Source organism: Dermacentor silvarum, chromosome 3 (genome assembly GCF_013339745.2).
Source record: "Dermacentor silvarum isolate Dsil-2018 chromosome 3, BIME_Dsil_1.4, whole genome shotgun sequence".
In the NCBI taxonomy this organism is placed as follows: Eukaryota; Metazoa; Arthropoda; class Arachnida; order Ixodida; family Ixodidae; genus Dermacentor; species Dermacentor silvarum.
In genome coordinates this window covers 67,889,846-67,907,234 of record NC_051156.1, presented here as the reverse complement: position 1 = coordinate 67,907,234, position 17,389 = coordinate 67,889,846, and the positions used below count along the sequence as shown (strand labels likewise).

Below are 17,389 nucleotides of genomic sequence, written 5' to 3'. Positions count from 1 at the left end.
AAAATTGCCCATGAATGGCCGCTCGAGGCTCTTTGCGTGTATTCGTGGCTTCTTTCACGCTCAGAAAAACTTTCATGTAGCACGTATTTCATGTGATTTTAATATTTGAGAAGTTGATTAAATAATTTACACTTAATTATGCAATTAGGCAGAATGCAAAAAAAGTGAGTATCTCCAGGTGATGGCAAACTTTACCTTGGTTGTGCCCAGATACGTAGCATTTGCATATTTTCAAACCTTTGTGTGTTGGGACACCCCGTATAAGCCAGATTTGTTTCTCCAAGTTAATATACTGATGACATTCGATTGTGGTCTAGCAGGCAAAAATGCTAAACAGGAAGGAATTTTAATTTGCTCTTGATAGGTTGTTCAAGCAAATCAACCAAGTTGTTACGCATGAAATGCGGCATTTGTAGGTGTGTTCTGCAACACTGCAGCCCTGTAGCCCTAAATAACTTTTGAGTAAAGTGCTACTACTATAATTTCTCTAAAGCATGCAGCAAGGTTCAGGATTCCAGGAGGCTGGCATCAAGAGAGATCTATTTATATGAATTTCATATGTGAAAATGAAGTGTTATTGTTTGGATGACTGTATAAACATATGCTTTAATTCCAGTCTTGCATGAGGCAGACTTGGACGGGAAAATTGATTTCTTTTGGGCAATGTGGTACAAATGCATGGGGTAATGCTTGTATGCATACACATTACATCCCTATTGCTTAGCCAAGGGGTGCCCCTGCGTGTTAAAATTTACAGGGCTCAGATTGAAGAATGTCAACTTTTGTAAAATCAGCTACACCTTTTAGATTAGGAGATTACAATTATTGCATACCGTCATAGTGTGGTATATGGGCTGAATGTTTTTCACTTTGTCTATAACACCCTGCACACTGCGGTATCATGAAAATGTATTTTATGTAAAACAAGCCATGCTGCTTGCCGAATTAAGCAAATATAAGGCAACTTTTCTAGGAATGTTTCTGGCCTTGTAATGTACTTCATGTTATATTCTTTAAGACTATAAAGCAGATTGTTCTTCTGTACATTTTCTTGAAACTTGAAATAACTGCGGCGATATAAACCACTTGGCAACAATGCTGTGATCGCTACTGCGTGTGGAGCAAACGCAGCTTTGCCTTGTTCAATTGTGTCGCGGGCACTTCTGAAGCGCTGCCTATTTAGTAAATAATCTTGGTGGCATGGAAGCGCCATCTGCTTCTATGCATTGCTTTGTTTTCTTGTGGCATCACGTCACATTATAATCGTAATATTTTTTTTCGTTTTCTGAGTCTCATATTGCCCCCTCTCATCATGCTGTCATTGTGGTTGCATTATTTATGTGCAAATATTTATGTATAGATGACCACTGCTCCAAGTTCCATTTTATGGCAAAGTAAGCTACGAGTACCCAAGGAATTATGTGTAGCAAAATACCAAAGTCAAACTGCCGAACACAACCAAGCAGACTCAGTGCACAGTCTCTCACCAGATTGCATTGGTCATGTAAAGGTGTACAGCATACCTCTTTATTACTTGCTGAACAAGCTGTGAGAAAACTGAATATTTATGTAGCTTCAATTAAGTGCTATCAGCCATTACTTCTGCCCTCGGCAATTGTGGACTATTATCACGGCTTTTCTTTTTCTAACTCATTTTGCTTATTATACAGGGATTACTGCCTGTGTTCATAGGAAATAAATTACATGGGCAATCAAACGCCAAGAATGTATAAACTTGGAACATTGATTGTGCAGTTTGATGGTTCAGAATAAGTAGAAATACAGCATAAAAACTTAACTTTTGCTTGAAACAACAATAGAGCATACAGTAACCATACGTGCCTGCTGTAGCCCCTGTGCCAAGTAAATTTCAATTCTGCTTTTTGCATCCTATCGGAGTGCTGGTAACATGTTTCACATTTCTGTCAGTCAACTAACCTGTCTTGTAACAGTAAAAATGTGCCAACTATTTTTTAACAACATGCTAGAATATGCAGGCAGTTCGCTTAGAAAACTAAAGCCATAGAATCAATACAGTGATGCGACTTTCGGTTTTCATGTTGAGAAAAGTAAGGTGGGAGCTGTTTCCAATGTTCTGACTAGATAGCAAAGCTAGTATAAAAAGTTGAACACCACTGAGCTCTACTATGGGGGGCTGGATAGCGCATTGAGCGCCTTCGACTGAAGCCATTGTCCCAGAAGTTGGTACTTCACGACTTTGCTGTGGCATTTCACCTGCACAGGAGTGCGGCATTTCTTCTGCTATAATGCTTGCCCTTTGTGCCGCAAGCTACCGAAGCAGTCCAGAGAAGTATTTCGAGAAGACGTCCAGAATTTTCCATCACAGCACTGACAGCATCGCTAACATGAGTGGCGCGTGCTGAAAACACTTGTCAATCAGAAAATGCTTTCTGTAAGAAAAACTTATCACGTACGGGTTCATAACATCGTAACAGCTCTCACCAGACATGTGGAGACATCGCCTAGATGTGGAAAACCACGAAGAAAAATTTTTATGGCAGCAATATTGTGCAACGGCACACACTAGTAAGTGCAGCGTATGCCCTACTTTTGGGACAAGCCGCTGCACGACACTGCATTTCTGCTGGCTTCATCTACCCCTGGCTCTGTGGGCAGCAAAGCGGCATCCAGCAAAACATAGTAGAGATCAGTGGTGCACATAGTATTTTATGTCCCCTTTCTCGATGCCAGCTGAACACACGGTAACTGTTTCCAAAGCAGAAAAACTAAGAGCAAGGGCTCTGTACACATTGCATCGTAAAGTGGCTGATGCTTGGGCAAAGCAAATACTGTGCATGGTAGATTTGTGTGAGGCAAGCTAGGAGTCAAAAAGCCTGCTGCATACTAGGAAATGACCAACATATTGTTGCATGGTGAAATTCTTTTTTTATTCCTCATCACTCATTTGTGTAGGGGAGACGGCTCTCACAACTGGAGAAGCCTGGGAAGCATGCAGTACTCCACAAAACCGGTTTCAACGTAAAATGTGTCTGCATCATAATTTCATGGCTGCAAGAGTGAGCCCAATGGTAAACACATCTGAGTGTTCATGATGTCATGCATTATCCACTTTATCTGCACGTCATACCTATCTTGACAAAGCTGATATTGCCTTTAGAGAAATTGTAGATGTTGTGAGCTTGCATTTCAGAACGCACAACAAGCTTAACACGTACAACACCAGAACAATTTGTTGAGAATTTCGGATCAGGAATCTTCGAAGCACGATTTGTTTAGTGGTGTTAAGATTCTGCTTAAGGTTTGGTTGTTGATTATTACATTCATATAGTGTTCAAGCATTGCTGTAACAACATTCTTCGCTTGGAGTACATAGTAAGGGTGTACTCCACATGAGCTGGTGGCATTTTGCTCCATGTTCAAAAACTGGTTTCTTCTTCAGTTGAGATTTTCAAGTTTGCATTCTTTATTAGCTGTTGTATGTAACCTATCCTAAATGTTTGAATAGTGAGCACGTGACCTTTTTGATTGATTTTGTGGATTGTACACCCTTGCTGCAAACAATTTGAGATGATAACTGTTTCCGCCTTAATGAAAAATAATTGCTTGAAGCAGCCATAGCCACCAATAATACTAGCATGACACGATTATGAAAATTGTGGTATTGTCTTTGATTTATAATGTTTTTAAACATATGGAGCTCTGCCTGTGGTGTAAATGGGTTTCTGATATCCATTTGTGATGCAAGAATTTGAAGAATAAACTGAAACAAGAATGTTTACTTACTTTTCAAGAGAAGCTCATGGCAATTTCCTCATGAAAAGTAAAATAACTAGAAATAACTTTACTGAGCTGAGAAGAGTGCTACAATTGTCTCATTCGAATAGTGCCATATACAGAAGCTACAACAAATGTTTACTATTTTGGTTGCATTTGTATATATGGTCTTGTCACGTGTTGCAAGCTGCATTCAGAATGGCCACAGCTCAGTCATGATTGTGGCATTGTGCAATGAAGTACCGCTAGCATCACCCGGAAAGTGTCGCAAAGTTACAAATACAACTTTAAATGGGTTCTTTTAGGAAAAAAGACTTAGCTCAGAAAATTATCCTTTTTTATGCAGCCTGTCGAGACGGTTTCTTTACATGGCCATGGCGCTCAAGGAAGAAACCGAGACTGTAGACTGCCAACGTTCATTCCTGTTCCGGCAAAGACGGGCCAGCAGTAACCAGCAGGATTTTACAAAGTGAACTCATCACAGCTTGAGCCACTCCATGCCACAAGCAGTTGCTCCTCGAGCCACCGTGCAAAGGTTCCTTGGGGCACAAGTCCAACTCAGTTTTTCTACCTACTTAGCTAACCAGGTGGGTCAAAGATTGCAGAGGTAAAGGGAATCACAGCTTTAAGCATAGAACCTGCTCAAGCTTAATGCAGTTTGAGAGTGAACAGTGAACGAGAAATAGGTAGAGAGAAATAGGACACCTCTTCTCCCTCAGAGAATTGGCAGTGAAAAAAAAAACTGCTTATGAAGGCTTGAATATTGGTCGGAATAATTTGGCATAGGTAGCATAATGACTATGAATGTTTCTGGCTAAGGTAGTGGTAGTAGGCTGAATAATCAAGGAGTTTAGATATAGATTAGAAAACAAATTTCATTACACTACCAGAATTTTAAATCATCCCAATAATTCTTTTAATTGACGGTTTATGCGTGTTGAGCAACAATGCTTGATGCCTGCTTCTTGCTGAGATCGTTCTTATGCTGCATAATTCACCTGTTCAAGTTCCATGTTTCTCCCGTCCAAGCAAATTTACATTCATCACAAGAAAATGTATAGATGATTTCCAGAAACTTGCTGATTAAATGACAGAGCAGCATGGCACCCCAGGCTTTCTTAGATGTGCGTTCAAGAGCCTCAGATCTCGTGAATGTTAGACATACTCCTGCTGAGCAAGTTCTTGGTATCATCTACAAGGTCATTTCAGAATATGAGTTTGCTTAAGTTGGAGAAACAGTCAATCGAAGACATGTCAAGCGATATCGCTGTCGATGCATCTACATTCCAACAGAAATAAAAGTAAATATAGCACCAAATGCAAGAATTATTGGGATGATACCATTCTTGCAGTGGAATGAAATTTCTTCTTCTAATCTAAATATGCAATCCATAATAATTCAGACTACTAAATACTTCTAAAGGGGTTGCGTCGTGAATTATGCATGTTGTATTCCGTATTTTCTTACTATAAGACCCAACGATGCTTAAACAGCAGAGAAAACATTAAGAGCTGAGTACTTAATACATTATATTGCTCCATAAATCAGTTTCCCTGCCAACCTCAGCGTCCCGCACTAATAATATTTGGGAGAATGTGTGAAACAAGGCACCTGACCCATAGGGTAGTGCTGTTCACTTTGTTTTGGAATGAAGGTCATACTGTACATGTATGTGATAGCCATACGTGTCATTACCTTTAAAAAAAGGAAGCAAAACTGCGAGTCTGCCTAAGTGGAACAGATTCATTTAAAAAAATGTTTTGGGCATAAACAAACAAGGACGAAGAAAAGGAGCAACACAAGCACGATCGCGTTCTAACAACTGGTTTTATTTTCGAAGAACCATTTACTTAAGAACCCAGATCTGTGCTATCCAGTCAACACAACACATCAATAGCGTATATAACAACACTTGTGATAAAATGCCACGGATAAGCGCGACCCGGTCAACATAAAAACAGCAATGCGCATTAAACAAGCACTTAAGATGGAAAAGACAGGAGCGAATATAGCAGTCAAACAGAAGGATGACTGATGCATTTTTCCTTCTTTAGTTTTGCAATCCAGTGCGCTTCCACAATTTCTCTCGCGATTTTATTTCGATGCCTAAACAATATGCCGGTGCTTCTAAGTCAAGGTGAGCATGCATGTTCTTGACAAAGCATAGCCAAATGCTTACTAGGGCCAGCTTTCAGACTGGACAAGTGTTCCCTTAGTCTCGTGTTAACGCATATTGCAGTCTGCACTACGTACACATGACCTCATGTCATAGGAACCTGATACACAACTTTCTTCGCGCAATGAAGAAATTGGCTCTCACGTGGATTTTTAATACTGCATTCTTTCTTTGCATCACCCTTACTTTCGAACTTGCTTTTTATCCTAGAACACACACTACCTCTTGTTTTTAGCCGAAAGCACCACTTTTACTTCGCAACTCCCAGCCACCTTTTTAAGTCTGTGTGAAACGCCATGCACATACGGAATCACTGAAACCTTGGAAGCTAATTCTTTCTGGCTTTGTTTTTTTGTGCATAGTTCTTTATCCTGTTTAAGTTTTTCATAAGTCTAGCACATGACGCCAGCATCACAGCGAGCAGGCACCTACCCGGCCTCTCTCAACCGATCAACTTGCTCAAGAAAGGCAATGTTTACTGTGCGGTAACACGACTTCAACAATGCTGACCGGCAACATGAAATGACTATGCCATTCTTCACAAGCCTGGAATGGTTTGAGGCATAGTTCATTAACGGTTTTCCAGCTCTGGGCGTGAATGACCAACACACATGTTCTGGTAGAATTTCTAACTTGTTATAAAGGAACTGTAGCTTGTTATCTACCGGTACTTCTGAAGTAAAAGTCAAGCCTTCAATAGTAGTAGAAGCCATTGACTCTAGGCAAGGGCTTAAATTTTACTTTGCAAGTACTGGTAGATAAGAAGCTACAGTTTCTTGTTAACAAGCTACATGAACTATGCCTCAAGCAATTCCAGGCTTGTAAAGAATGGCACAGTCATTTCATGTTGCCACTCAGCATTGTTGAAGTTGTGTTACCACACTGTAAACATTGCCTTTCTTGAGCAAGTTGATCAGTTGAGAAAGGCCGGGTACCTGCTCGCTGTGATGCTGGTGTCATGCGCTAGACTAATGAAAAAACTTGAACAGGATAAGGAACTATGCACAAAAAATTTAAGGCAGAAAGAATTAGCTTTCAAGGTTTCAGTGATTCCATATGTGCATGGCCTTTCACACAGACTTAAAAAGGTGGCTGGGAGTTATGAAGTAAAAGTGGTGTTTTCGGCTAAAAGCAAAAGAGGTAATGTGTGTTCTAGAGTAAAAAGTAAGTTCGAAAGTAAGGGTGATGCAAAGAAAGAGTAGTATTAAACATCCGCATAAGAACCAATTTATTGATTGTGTGAAGAATGTTGAGTATCAGGTTTCTATGACATGTGGTCATGTGTACGTAGGGCAGACTGCAAGATGCATTAACACAAGACTAAGGGAACACTTGTCCAGTCTGAAAGGTGGCCCTAGTAAGCATTTGGCCATGCATTGTCAAGAACATGCGTGCTCACCTTGTCTTAGAAGCACCGGCACATTGTTTAGGCAACGAAATCAAACCGCGAGGGAAATTGTGGAAGTGCACTGGATTGCAAAACTAAAGTAAAAATGCATCAGTCATCCTTCTGTTTCATTGCTAGATAAAGAGAATTCGCTCCTGTCATCTTATCTTTAACATAGTTTCATCTTAAGTGCTCGTTTTATGTGCATTGCTGTTTTTATGTTGACGGGGTCGCGCTGATCCGTGGCATTTTTATCACGTGTTGTTATATGCGCTGTTGATGTGTCCTGTTGATTGGATTGAGCAGATCTCTGGGTTCCTAAGCAAATGGTTCTTTGTCATTGTTTGTTTGCGCGCAGAAAATTTTTTTAATACAAAGAGTTTTTCAAAACTGTAAGGAAGTTTTTACTGTGTGCAGTTTAAAAAAAGAAAAAGCTTCACAGCTGTTACTAAATGCACTCTCCAGAGCTTTACACTATGCAGCTCTACTAGTTTACACAGAATACACTTCACGTCTCGTCAAGGCCCAGGTGGCTATTCAGGTTTTTCAAAGGTGTTTCATTGTATGGGACGGCACATACAGCATCACTTATTTGCAAGATATTGCATTCCAATTCTGTCATATGAGATAAATTCATTAGAGAGTTTTAAATTGCCCTAAATGTATTACAGCTGTGGACCAGTACACTGGCAGTAGCTTGCAGTAACTATAGCTTGTGGAAATATAATTGCAACTGCCATGTTATGTGTACCTGCTAGTGCACAGGCATCGGCCACAGAAATCTTTAGGGTACACTAGTTTCTTCTATTTTGGAGTACGCATCCTCCACCAGATTAAAATGTGAAGTGGATTGTCATTTGCGGCGTATACTCCTGTGTAAACTTTATAACCATTTCTCCTCATCTGCTCTACAGATCATTGTTGCTACAACTGCAAAAGCAGGGTGCCTGTTTACAGCACCTGTAGAGAGCAAAGTCGGCGAATCTTGAATGAATAATCATATAATTTTAGTATTTTCCAGCAAAGTTAACACTTTGTGTCTTCCACTGTGGTGTTTTTCAAATTCTAAGGTTGGCACATGTGCACAAGGTTTCACTACAGTATGTCATTTTGCAGGAAAAAGTGTATTTGCGCGTGATGTTCTGCTGCACAGAATGTCATGAGTTTTCTTATGTGTCGGTCACCATCTCGCAAACTGCTCCTTTCGGAGTTGGAAGGCAACATTAATGCGAAGCACATTTAATGTTCGAAAAAAAAGGATGTGCCCTCTGATCCCCTTATTTCGATGTGGGCGAAATGCGAAAACACCCGTCTACTTAGATTTAGGTGCACGTTAAAGAATCCCAGGTGGTCCGAATTTCCGGAATCCCCCACTATGGCGTGCCTCATAATCAGATCGTGGTTTTGGCACGTAAAACCCCACAATTTAATTTTTTTGATCTCCTTATTCTCCTCACTTGATGCCTAGTGTTCTAATAGCATGATCGACACGATGAGCATCAATGTGATGTGCAATTATTGTGTATTGGGGGCCAGGGTACATTCATTTTAGCAGCTTTTTCGGTTGACTTGAATCGGTATTGTAGAATGCTGTTTGCTTCTTTTACTCATTGTTACCAAATATCACTTTTGACTGCTGCAACAAGTATAATGTTGTTTGCTAGCACTCCTGCCAACCGATATAACTTGAAGGCATCTGTTATAAAAAAAATCAGCTAATGATTTCCCAAGAGCTAAGGAAAAGAGACCAATAAATTTTAAGCTAATACCTGTGGATGGTACTGCTGAATGAATGCCCATCCAGTAGGACTGTCCATACCATTTTCTTCCATAAAATTACATTGAAGATTTGAACAGAATCTGAACATAGACTTGTCTGCAAAGTGATCCATTTCCTTATCCAAGTAATACAGCTTCAGCAGGAAGACTGAAACTTCAAGTCGTCAGTAGTGGCATGAACATACAGTAAACAGTGCTAAACTTTTCCCTATCTTGCACCTTTTATCATTTCCCGTCCCATTTTTTTTCACAGGCTGTTCTTTACTATTTATGGTCATACCCAGTTTAATTTGGTGTCCTTACTTATTTAATATTTGACCAATATCTTTTTTTCTTTATCGGATCTTGATGAAATGTTTATTGATAACGTACCTTCATTTGCCATTTCCACTGATCTTAACCAGACACATCATGTTACAAAGTTTATTTTGCCTAATTCTTCATTGCTTTTTTTGCCAAATGTCCAAACAGTTTATTTTAATTCCTATGTTGATTTCTGGGAAGAATAGGTCTACTAGGTCTACAGATCGTTTTCTGTTTAGGTCATCCCTACTCATTGTAACAACTTACAGCAGTGCCCCTACACACTCCATCACAATCACTGCGAAACACACCCTTCATACCTTTATTTTAACACTTTAGTTTCTCTTGACCTACTATATGCACCAGATGAGGGTAGGGGCGAGTGAGCTATGCACATCCAAAACCGCTGCCAAGGAAAACAGTTGCTGCCCTGATGACACGTATCTGTCGAAATGTTGGCTACAGCAACATCCCTTGTTTTGACAATGTTGAACCACGTTCATGGTTTTTTAATACTTCAGTTACCGCTTTGTTGTGTTCTGTGATTGTCTTTTGTTGCCACTTCCTTTAGGATGGAAATTCACCAATATTATTTGTTTCTCCTAACAGCAGCAAGTTTATCCTTGCAAGGCATGTGCGAACAGCTTTCACCAGGAAACAGTGCAAGACGAGTGGTCGAAGAAAATAAAATTGCTTCTGTGATCTAAAGTACTTGATGAATAAAATTTTGCACTTATTTGTATATATGTCGTGCAATTCATTCATATCACAAAAAGCAAAGTGTTTGATCTTTTGAGCTATTTCAATGTGTTGGCCAGACAGTTTTCTCCATAGCAACCTGCTGCTTCTGCAATGAGCTGCATTCATGACATTTGCATTAAAGGATATGTACTATCGGGGACAAAAGTGCCCAGGACGTGCGAGTGTCGACCAAATTGCATCTCTGCACTATCAGCCGCTATCAGCTGCGTTGCAGACCACTTTCCGAATGCAAATGTTAGCGTGGCTGATCCCAGCAGAAAGTGCACCAATAAAATTCGGTCGTCATTCGCACATTTTGGGCACTTCTGTCCCCGATAGTACATTCTCTAAATAATCAATATGCTCTGTAAAACATAATGCATGAAACACCTCTATTTTAACGATTGGACCGTATAGTACAGATTTAGCATACGGAGCCTTTTTATTTCTGAGTACGGAAACACCTGTATGTTAACGGTTGGACCGTATAGTAGAGATTCAGCATACAGAGTCGTTTGTTTTCTGGATACAGAAACACCTGTATTTTAACGGTTGGACCGTATAGTACAAATTCAGCATACGGAGCCTTTCGTTTCCTGGATACGAAAACACCTGTATTTTAACGGTTGGACCGTATACTACAGATTCAATATACAGCGCCTTCCGTTTTCTGAATACGGAAAGCACCTGTACATTAACGGTCGAACCATACGATTCAGCATACAGAGTCTTCCGTTTTCTGAATACATAAGCACTCGTGTTTTGTAATACAGTCTCTATTTTTACGGTTGTCCGTTCTACGGAAATGACCGTTCTTTACTTACGGAAAGTGTTCGGTCACAAATTACCAGCAGATTTGCCGTAAAACCAAAGCAATTTTTTTTACAGTGTACGTCTGTAGTTATAAGTATACTTCACACACCAAAACTTCCAATGCGCGTGTTCGCATTGTAAGTTTTGGTGTGTTCGACGACACGTTCAGATATTTAAATCACCGACCTTCGTTATCTAATGGCTCATAATAATGCAATGGTAGAAATTAAGCATTTAGTAAGCGTAGCGTATAGGAAGCAAAAATCGACCTACCAAATAGGCACAGGTTCGCAGCTCTACAGCACGCACTCCTGGGACCGCGGATCCAGCGCACATGGCGGCCCGCCGCCACTGATCGCCCGTGTTGCCGTCGTACTCGCACGAGTTGTTGAAGTTGCACTGCTTTTTAGCAATTTCCGGTAACAACGGTGGATTTGAACATCACTGACATCACCGAGAGCGTTCACCGACGCGGCCAGATCACTTCACAACACGAACACATTCGCATAACGTCGCCGGTACAAAGATATGACGATAATTGCCGCCGAAAACAATCACCTCGTATGCCGGCATACGCCATCTTCTCGCTCCTTCCCGGTCCCGTCGGCGCAGCCTTTCCTCCTCCTCCGCCATCAAAGCAACGTGTAGGCGTCCACTTGTTTCTCTTCGTTCTCTCCTTTTCCCTTTCGCTTTACTTTCTCCCTCAAAGCGCACTCATTGCTCCTTACAGCTTTTGCTTTGTAACGCTCTCTCAACGCTTCGGCGCGCTTCTTGCGCGCCAAATTTGGAAGGCTGCATATAAGCGTTGCGTCCGCTCGCGGCCGCATATAGCGGGCCTAGCCAGCCGCCGCAGCTATTGTCACGCATAATATTGCTTGAAAGTCCGTTTATATGCAGTACATCACGCTGGAACGATAATATACCGCATATGTGCCGGACGTTATACGGTACTTGACTAAGAGTGTAGGGGCACGAAGCAGATATAAAAGGCTTGCTCAAGCTAACGTTTTGCTCCCTTCATTTACTTTCATTTATTTCAAGCGTTATAATTGCTTTACAAGACTGCCTCCCGTGCTCTGTTGTTTCTTTCTTAACATTAAAGTAAATTTAGAAACGTATTCCGTATGCTCGCCGGTTCGTACATAGCAAATATACTTGCTGATCAATTATTACGTAGTTGTAATTACACAACGAAAAGAGACAACAATTACAAGAGCGTAAACTTTTCGCCTTTTACTGCTATTGAAGGCAATAGCAGTACTGATATTTAAAGTCAATAGAAATATTTGCACTGCATTAAAGGTGGTAATTTTCACCACTATGTCAATATAATGCAGACACAAATATCATCGCCATGCGCATAAAATGCTTGCTAGTTTACGTAGCAGTCAGACGTTAAGCAATAAATTACGCCAACAACTATACCACCGGCGGGTCATTTGAATATGATTGCATGAGGCAAGTTACATGTTGACGATTTAAGAGAGGATTCATGGATTATATAACAAGGCTGTTGTAACAGTTAAACTTTCACATAACAAATGAGTAAACGGCTCATTATTCGGAGCCTATTGCTTTCCGCAAATTCTACCAACATCTCTCCTCTAGTGTTCCTAGAATCAATGCCGTAGTTGCCAAGTGCTTGCTCGCCAGCCTGCTTTTTCCCCACTTTTGCATTCAAGTCGTCCATGACTACAGTATACTGAGTTTGCACCTTTCTCATTGCTAGTTCGACAACTTCATAAAACTGTTCCATTTCTTCATCATCGTGACTGGAGGTTGGGGTGTAGGCTTGTACAACCTTCATCCTATACCTCCTATTCAGCTTTATTACGACAACTGCTACCCTCTGATTAATGCTGTAGAATTCATCAATGTTGCTCGCTATGTCTTTATAAACTAGAAATCCTACTCTGAATTCTCTCCTATCTGGAAGACCTCTGTAGCAGAGGGCGTGGCAGTTACCCAGCTCTGTATAAGCCTCACCAGTTCTTCTCACCTCACTAAGGCCAATAATATCCCAGTCAATACCTGATAATTCTTCAAATAGCCCTGCTAAGCTAGCCTCACTCGATAGGGTGCGCGTGTTGAACGTTGCAAGGTTCAGTTTCCATTGGCGGCCTGTCCGGACAAAGATATTCTTAGCATCCTCTGCCGCGTAGCAGGTCTGACCGCCACCTTGGTCAGGTGCTCCGCAGCCGCTGGGGAGTGAGGGCCATGGGTAAATTGGAGGAATCATTTTGGAGGTAGCGGCCGAATGCTGCACCAGGGAGGCCAATTCCTGTTCTGGTGAGGGAGTGACTTTGTTGAAGCTTAGTGGGCCTTCGTAATTTGGTTGCACCTTGACTAGTATAGCCCCACTAGCACTCGGCGATTTTTCTTTGCCGGTGTCAGGCGCCACACCATGCCTGAAAATGTGGTGGACTGGTGGAGAATTCGGACTTGCGACCGTCAGCTTACAAAAGAAAAAAATATAGTACAGAACATTACACGTCTAGGTACAAAACACCGTCATGCTCTAACTTCACGGCAGGATGACCCTAAATAAATGGTCATTGAACTATCATATACGGCACAAACGCCATGAACTGTCTGTTCGTACTCTACATCCGTTATTAATGCACATAATAGTGCCACGGAGAGCCTCGTGGACGTCCCGAAAAAAAATTTGTGGGGTTTTACGTGCCAAAACCACGATATCATTATGAGGCACGCTGTAGTGGGGTACTCCGGAAATTTGGAGGTGCACCGTAGTGGGGGACTCCAGTTCTTTAACGTGACCTAAATCTAAGTACACGGGTGTTTTCGCATTACGCCCCCATCGAAATGCGGCAGCCGTGGTCGGGATTAGATCCCGCGACCTCGTGCTCAGCAACCCAACACCGCAGCCACTGAGCAACCACGGCGGGTGGACTTCACGGAAGTGCAATCAGACTCGCTCTCACTTTGCTGTCAAAAGTCTTGCGTGCGACCCACGAAAAACAAACGCATTCAAGCCTACAAGCAGATTCGCGCTTATTTATAAGTACTTCCACGCACTAAATAAAACTCAAATGCTGCCGTCTTCTAAATACTCGTGTGAGACACGCACAGCCTTAGACATACCCTTACATAATACGTCAAAGAGAAATGAAATCTGTAGAGTATACCATTACTAAAAGCGATTGCGCGCAGCCCGTTACCAAGGCGCGGTACACATAATGTGCGTGTGGCAACTACCATCAGGTGATTTCTAAATTTCTGCTGAAGTAGACTGCAGAATAACCAGTATTTAACTTCATACACCGTTATCTTTTCATAACTCGCGAAATCCGAAAATAAAGTCTTAGTTTAACGGAAACTCACGCGAACTATCTAGGTATCTCTGCGAAGAAAAACCACTGACGCTATCCTTACTCGAGCGTTCAGCTGTCACGTTTTCCTGAAAGCCAACTTCAAATTAACTCGAAATTTACCTTTTACAGAACGTTCCTAAAACTCAAAGTTGTTCCAATGTATCCTCAGAGAAATTAATGTTAATGAATGCGACTTACCAAACGTGCCTCAAAAGAAATGCACTACTGTCAAACAGAACACGACTTGTCACGGACTCGTGCGGAAGCGTCACGGTGTGATTGTGTGATCCTTAATGACTGCTGCCAACTTCTTCGAAGCCAGCTAAGTCGGAAAGGACATTTGTCAACAAAGGCCCCAGTTGTGAAGATCCTGTAAACGACTCAAGGATTTTGGTAGAAAGGGAGCTTGTAGCAGCCATCGACGATCTCCAGCTTTACTTCTCGTAGCTCCTGCTTTTCGCCGTGGTAGATGCTGTGAACGTGAATTCATTAAGGTTGGCTGTAGTGGCGCATTCTTAAGACAAAGTATGTACAAAAAAATACGGACCTTTCCGCCAAGTTCCTTTTGAACTCATGATAAATAACAGTACTCTTTTCTTGAACGTGCTTTACGTGCCCTAGTGCGAGTAGTACAATGCGCAACCATTACAACAATGTTGCCTGTAGACCTAAGTATTTTACAGGTCCCGCGCACTTTATTAGGAAAGCGTTTGTTATGCTGTGTCCAAAATCTTGCCCAAATAAAAGTAAAAGATTAGCTAACTGATCACACATCACACTTCCCAGTTCGTATGAGTAACTCAAGAGGCCTACGAAAAACATGCCGTTCTTTGCGCTCGTCTAGGTGCACCCATCTTTTAAAAGGTGTACTCATATATTCTAAATTTTGGTTCCACTGTATGGAGCATGAGAAACTAGTGTGGCTAAAATAACTGATAAATACTTACACAAGTAAACAGAAATCGAAGGTGACGAGAAAGCCGGTCCGTTTACTGATTGCACTTCAATACAGCTGGTTTGATTTTCAATAGAGCCTTGATACGAAAGATGTGGTACATATCTAAATTCGCACCCGAAGTTCTTCAAACATTGTCATATTGACTTTTCCCATGCCTTACTTCAATTTGGCACCAACAGTGTTCAGTACATGCCAGAGTCATTGGTAAAAAATAAAAAAAAGAACACGCGGACTTTGTGGTGCTTGTTCACTCATTTAACAGTTCACTGGAAACTTGGAAGGACGCACAGCGAACTGTTCAGGCATTTTATTCGTTCTTGTTTTCTTTCTAGGGGTACCGCGCACATCTGCTGGTGATGGTTTGGGCTGAACGTCGGCAGCCAACGAAACCACCGCAGAGCTCGAAGGCTGTCCGCCACTCGAAGGACTCGGTTTGGAGGGCACTGAAGCGGCAGCCACGAATTCCATATATATATTTCTTGAAAGGCAGCAATCCTCCGATGGCAAGCACACAGTAGCCACAGCAGACATCGCCATAAGCACCGTTTGGGCGAGGAGCACAATGTCTTCGTGCTTCTCGAGCATTCTGGGGAACGCCACAAGACCTATCGCATTGCCTACAATGAAAAAAGCTAAGCCTACGCAGGAACCGGTGCACCGTGACTTGGGGGCAAAAGCGGCGAGTGCGAGGTAGTATTCGAGAATTATGAGAAGTACGGACGCAAGGCGCATCACGACCAACAGCGCCATTGACAATGCTGTGTCGTAATCGGTGTGCGCAGAAAACAGCAGTGCTGACGAACTGCTGAACACGAGAGCGGAGCATGCCGCCACGTTCCTTACACGCCGGCCGTTCTTCAGGCGGGGCCACACAACGACGAGGAAAGGCGCGATGCCGACATCGATCAAGGCGCGTACGTACAGGCTAAGCGCGGCGGGGCGGAGGGTGTCGAAGTGGAATAAAATCAAGCCCAGGACGATCCAGATGAAAGCGCTGAGAACATACGTCTTTCTGAGGTTCGGCCTCTTCACGTAGCTACCTTGGCTTGTCCTTGTAGTGACGTCAGGCATGTGCTGTGCTCTGTGCAGGTGTCTCTGGAATAATTCGTGGCAGTGGCTTACGGGGACATCATTGATGTTGGCCACTCTCACTGCGACGCACCCGGCTTCGTCCTCGCGGTGCACAGCGATTAGCCAAGATGGTGACTCGTCCAGGACGCGAAAAGCCGCGAGGAGGACCAAGGCAAAGAATGCCAGGAGCATGTGCCAAGACGACCAGCTAGCCTTCGACACGTACGCTAAAGATAGAAACAATCGCGGGATGAGAAACGAAAGAGTGGAGCCGATGGTGGTGTAAAGCAGTCGGCGGGCCGTGGTCGTTATCTCGAACAGCAGCACTCTGATGACGAAGAGGCCAGCCGAGGCTGCCGCTGTGACTGAACGCACAATGATGAATGTCTGAAGGTCGCTCGCAACGCCGGTCGCCGCCAGCGTGGGCAGCAAAGCCGCGAGCGCCAGGATTCCCACCGTCTTGCGTCCAATTCGGTCGGCAATAGGGCCCACCGCCATAAGCGTGACGGTCATGGCGAAGAGGTACGCAGCCTGGGCGGCGTCGGCCAGATGACGCCGCTGGCAGACAACGCTCCAATCACTGACCGCGGTGTTGCCGTGCTGGTTCAGGTCGAACTACCATTCAACGCAAGGCTCGACGCGGGCCCAAATGCCGCCTTCCGGCGGAACGCGCACCGTGCAGCGGCTGTAATTTCCGTTGGTGTAACGCGGAATGGCCAACTCCTTCCATGCGGCCACGCTCATGTTGGAGAATGCGCTCGGCCGGCGGCACCAGTGGTCCATCTCGCGCCACTACATCCAGAAGAGCTCGTTCTGGGCATAGCTGATGACACCTGTGAGGACGCTGATGATCAGTAATCGTTTCTGAAACGCTCCCTCGCCGAACGGAATGTTCTCATCGTCGACTTCACCTTGTGCCTCTAGATACGAGTTTTCTTGCCGCACAGCGATCGGCTCCTCGACCCCTGGTTTGTTCGGAAACATGGTCACTTCCTACTTCTTCTTCTTCTTTATGGCTCGTCGTTTTATGGCTGACACCCGCAGCTAGAATTAGACTACGCAATCTCTG

The 17,389-nt window shown here is 43.0% G+C and overlaps 1 protein-coding gene across 1 annotated transcript in view; it reads right to left on the bottom strand.

Annotated features, from left to right (window-relative positions):
- LOC125944256 (organic cation transporter protein-like) overlaps nucleotides 1-17,103 on the bottom strand; it is a 23,445-nt gene extending 6,342 nt beyond the window's left edge. The window contains exons 1-2 of the mRNA XM_049664604.1: nucleotides 16,996-17,103; nucleotides 16,412-16,935 (exon numbers count right to left, since the gene is read on the bottom strand). Of these exons, the coding sequence (XP_049520561.1) occupies nucleotides 16,412-16,935; nucleotides 16,996-17,103 (632 nt within the window). The remainder of the gene's footprint in view (nucleotides 1-16,411; nucleotides 16,936-16,995) is intronic.
- Nucleotides 17,104-17,389: the final 286 nt, after the last annotated feature.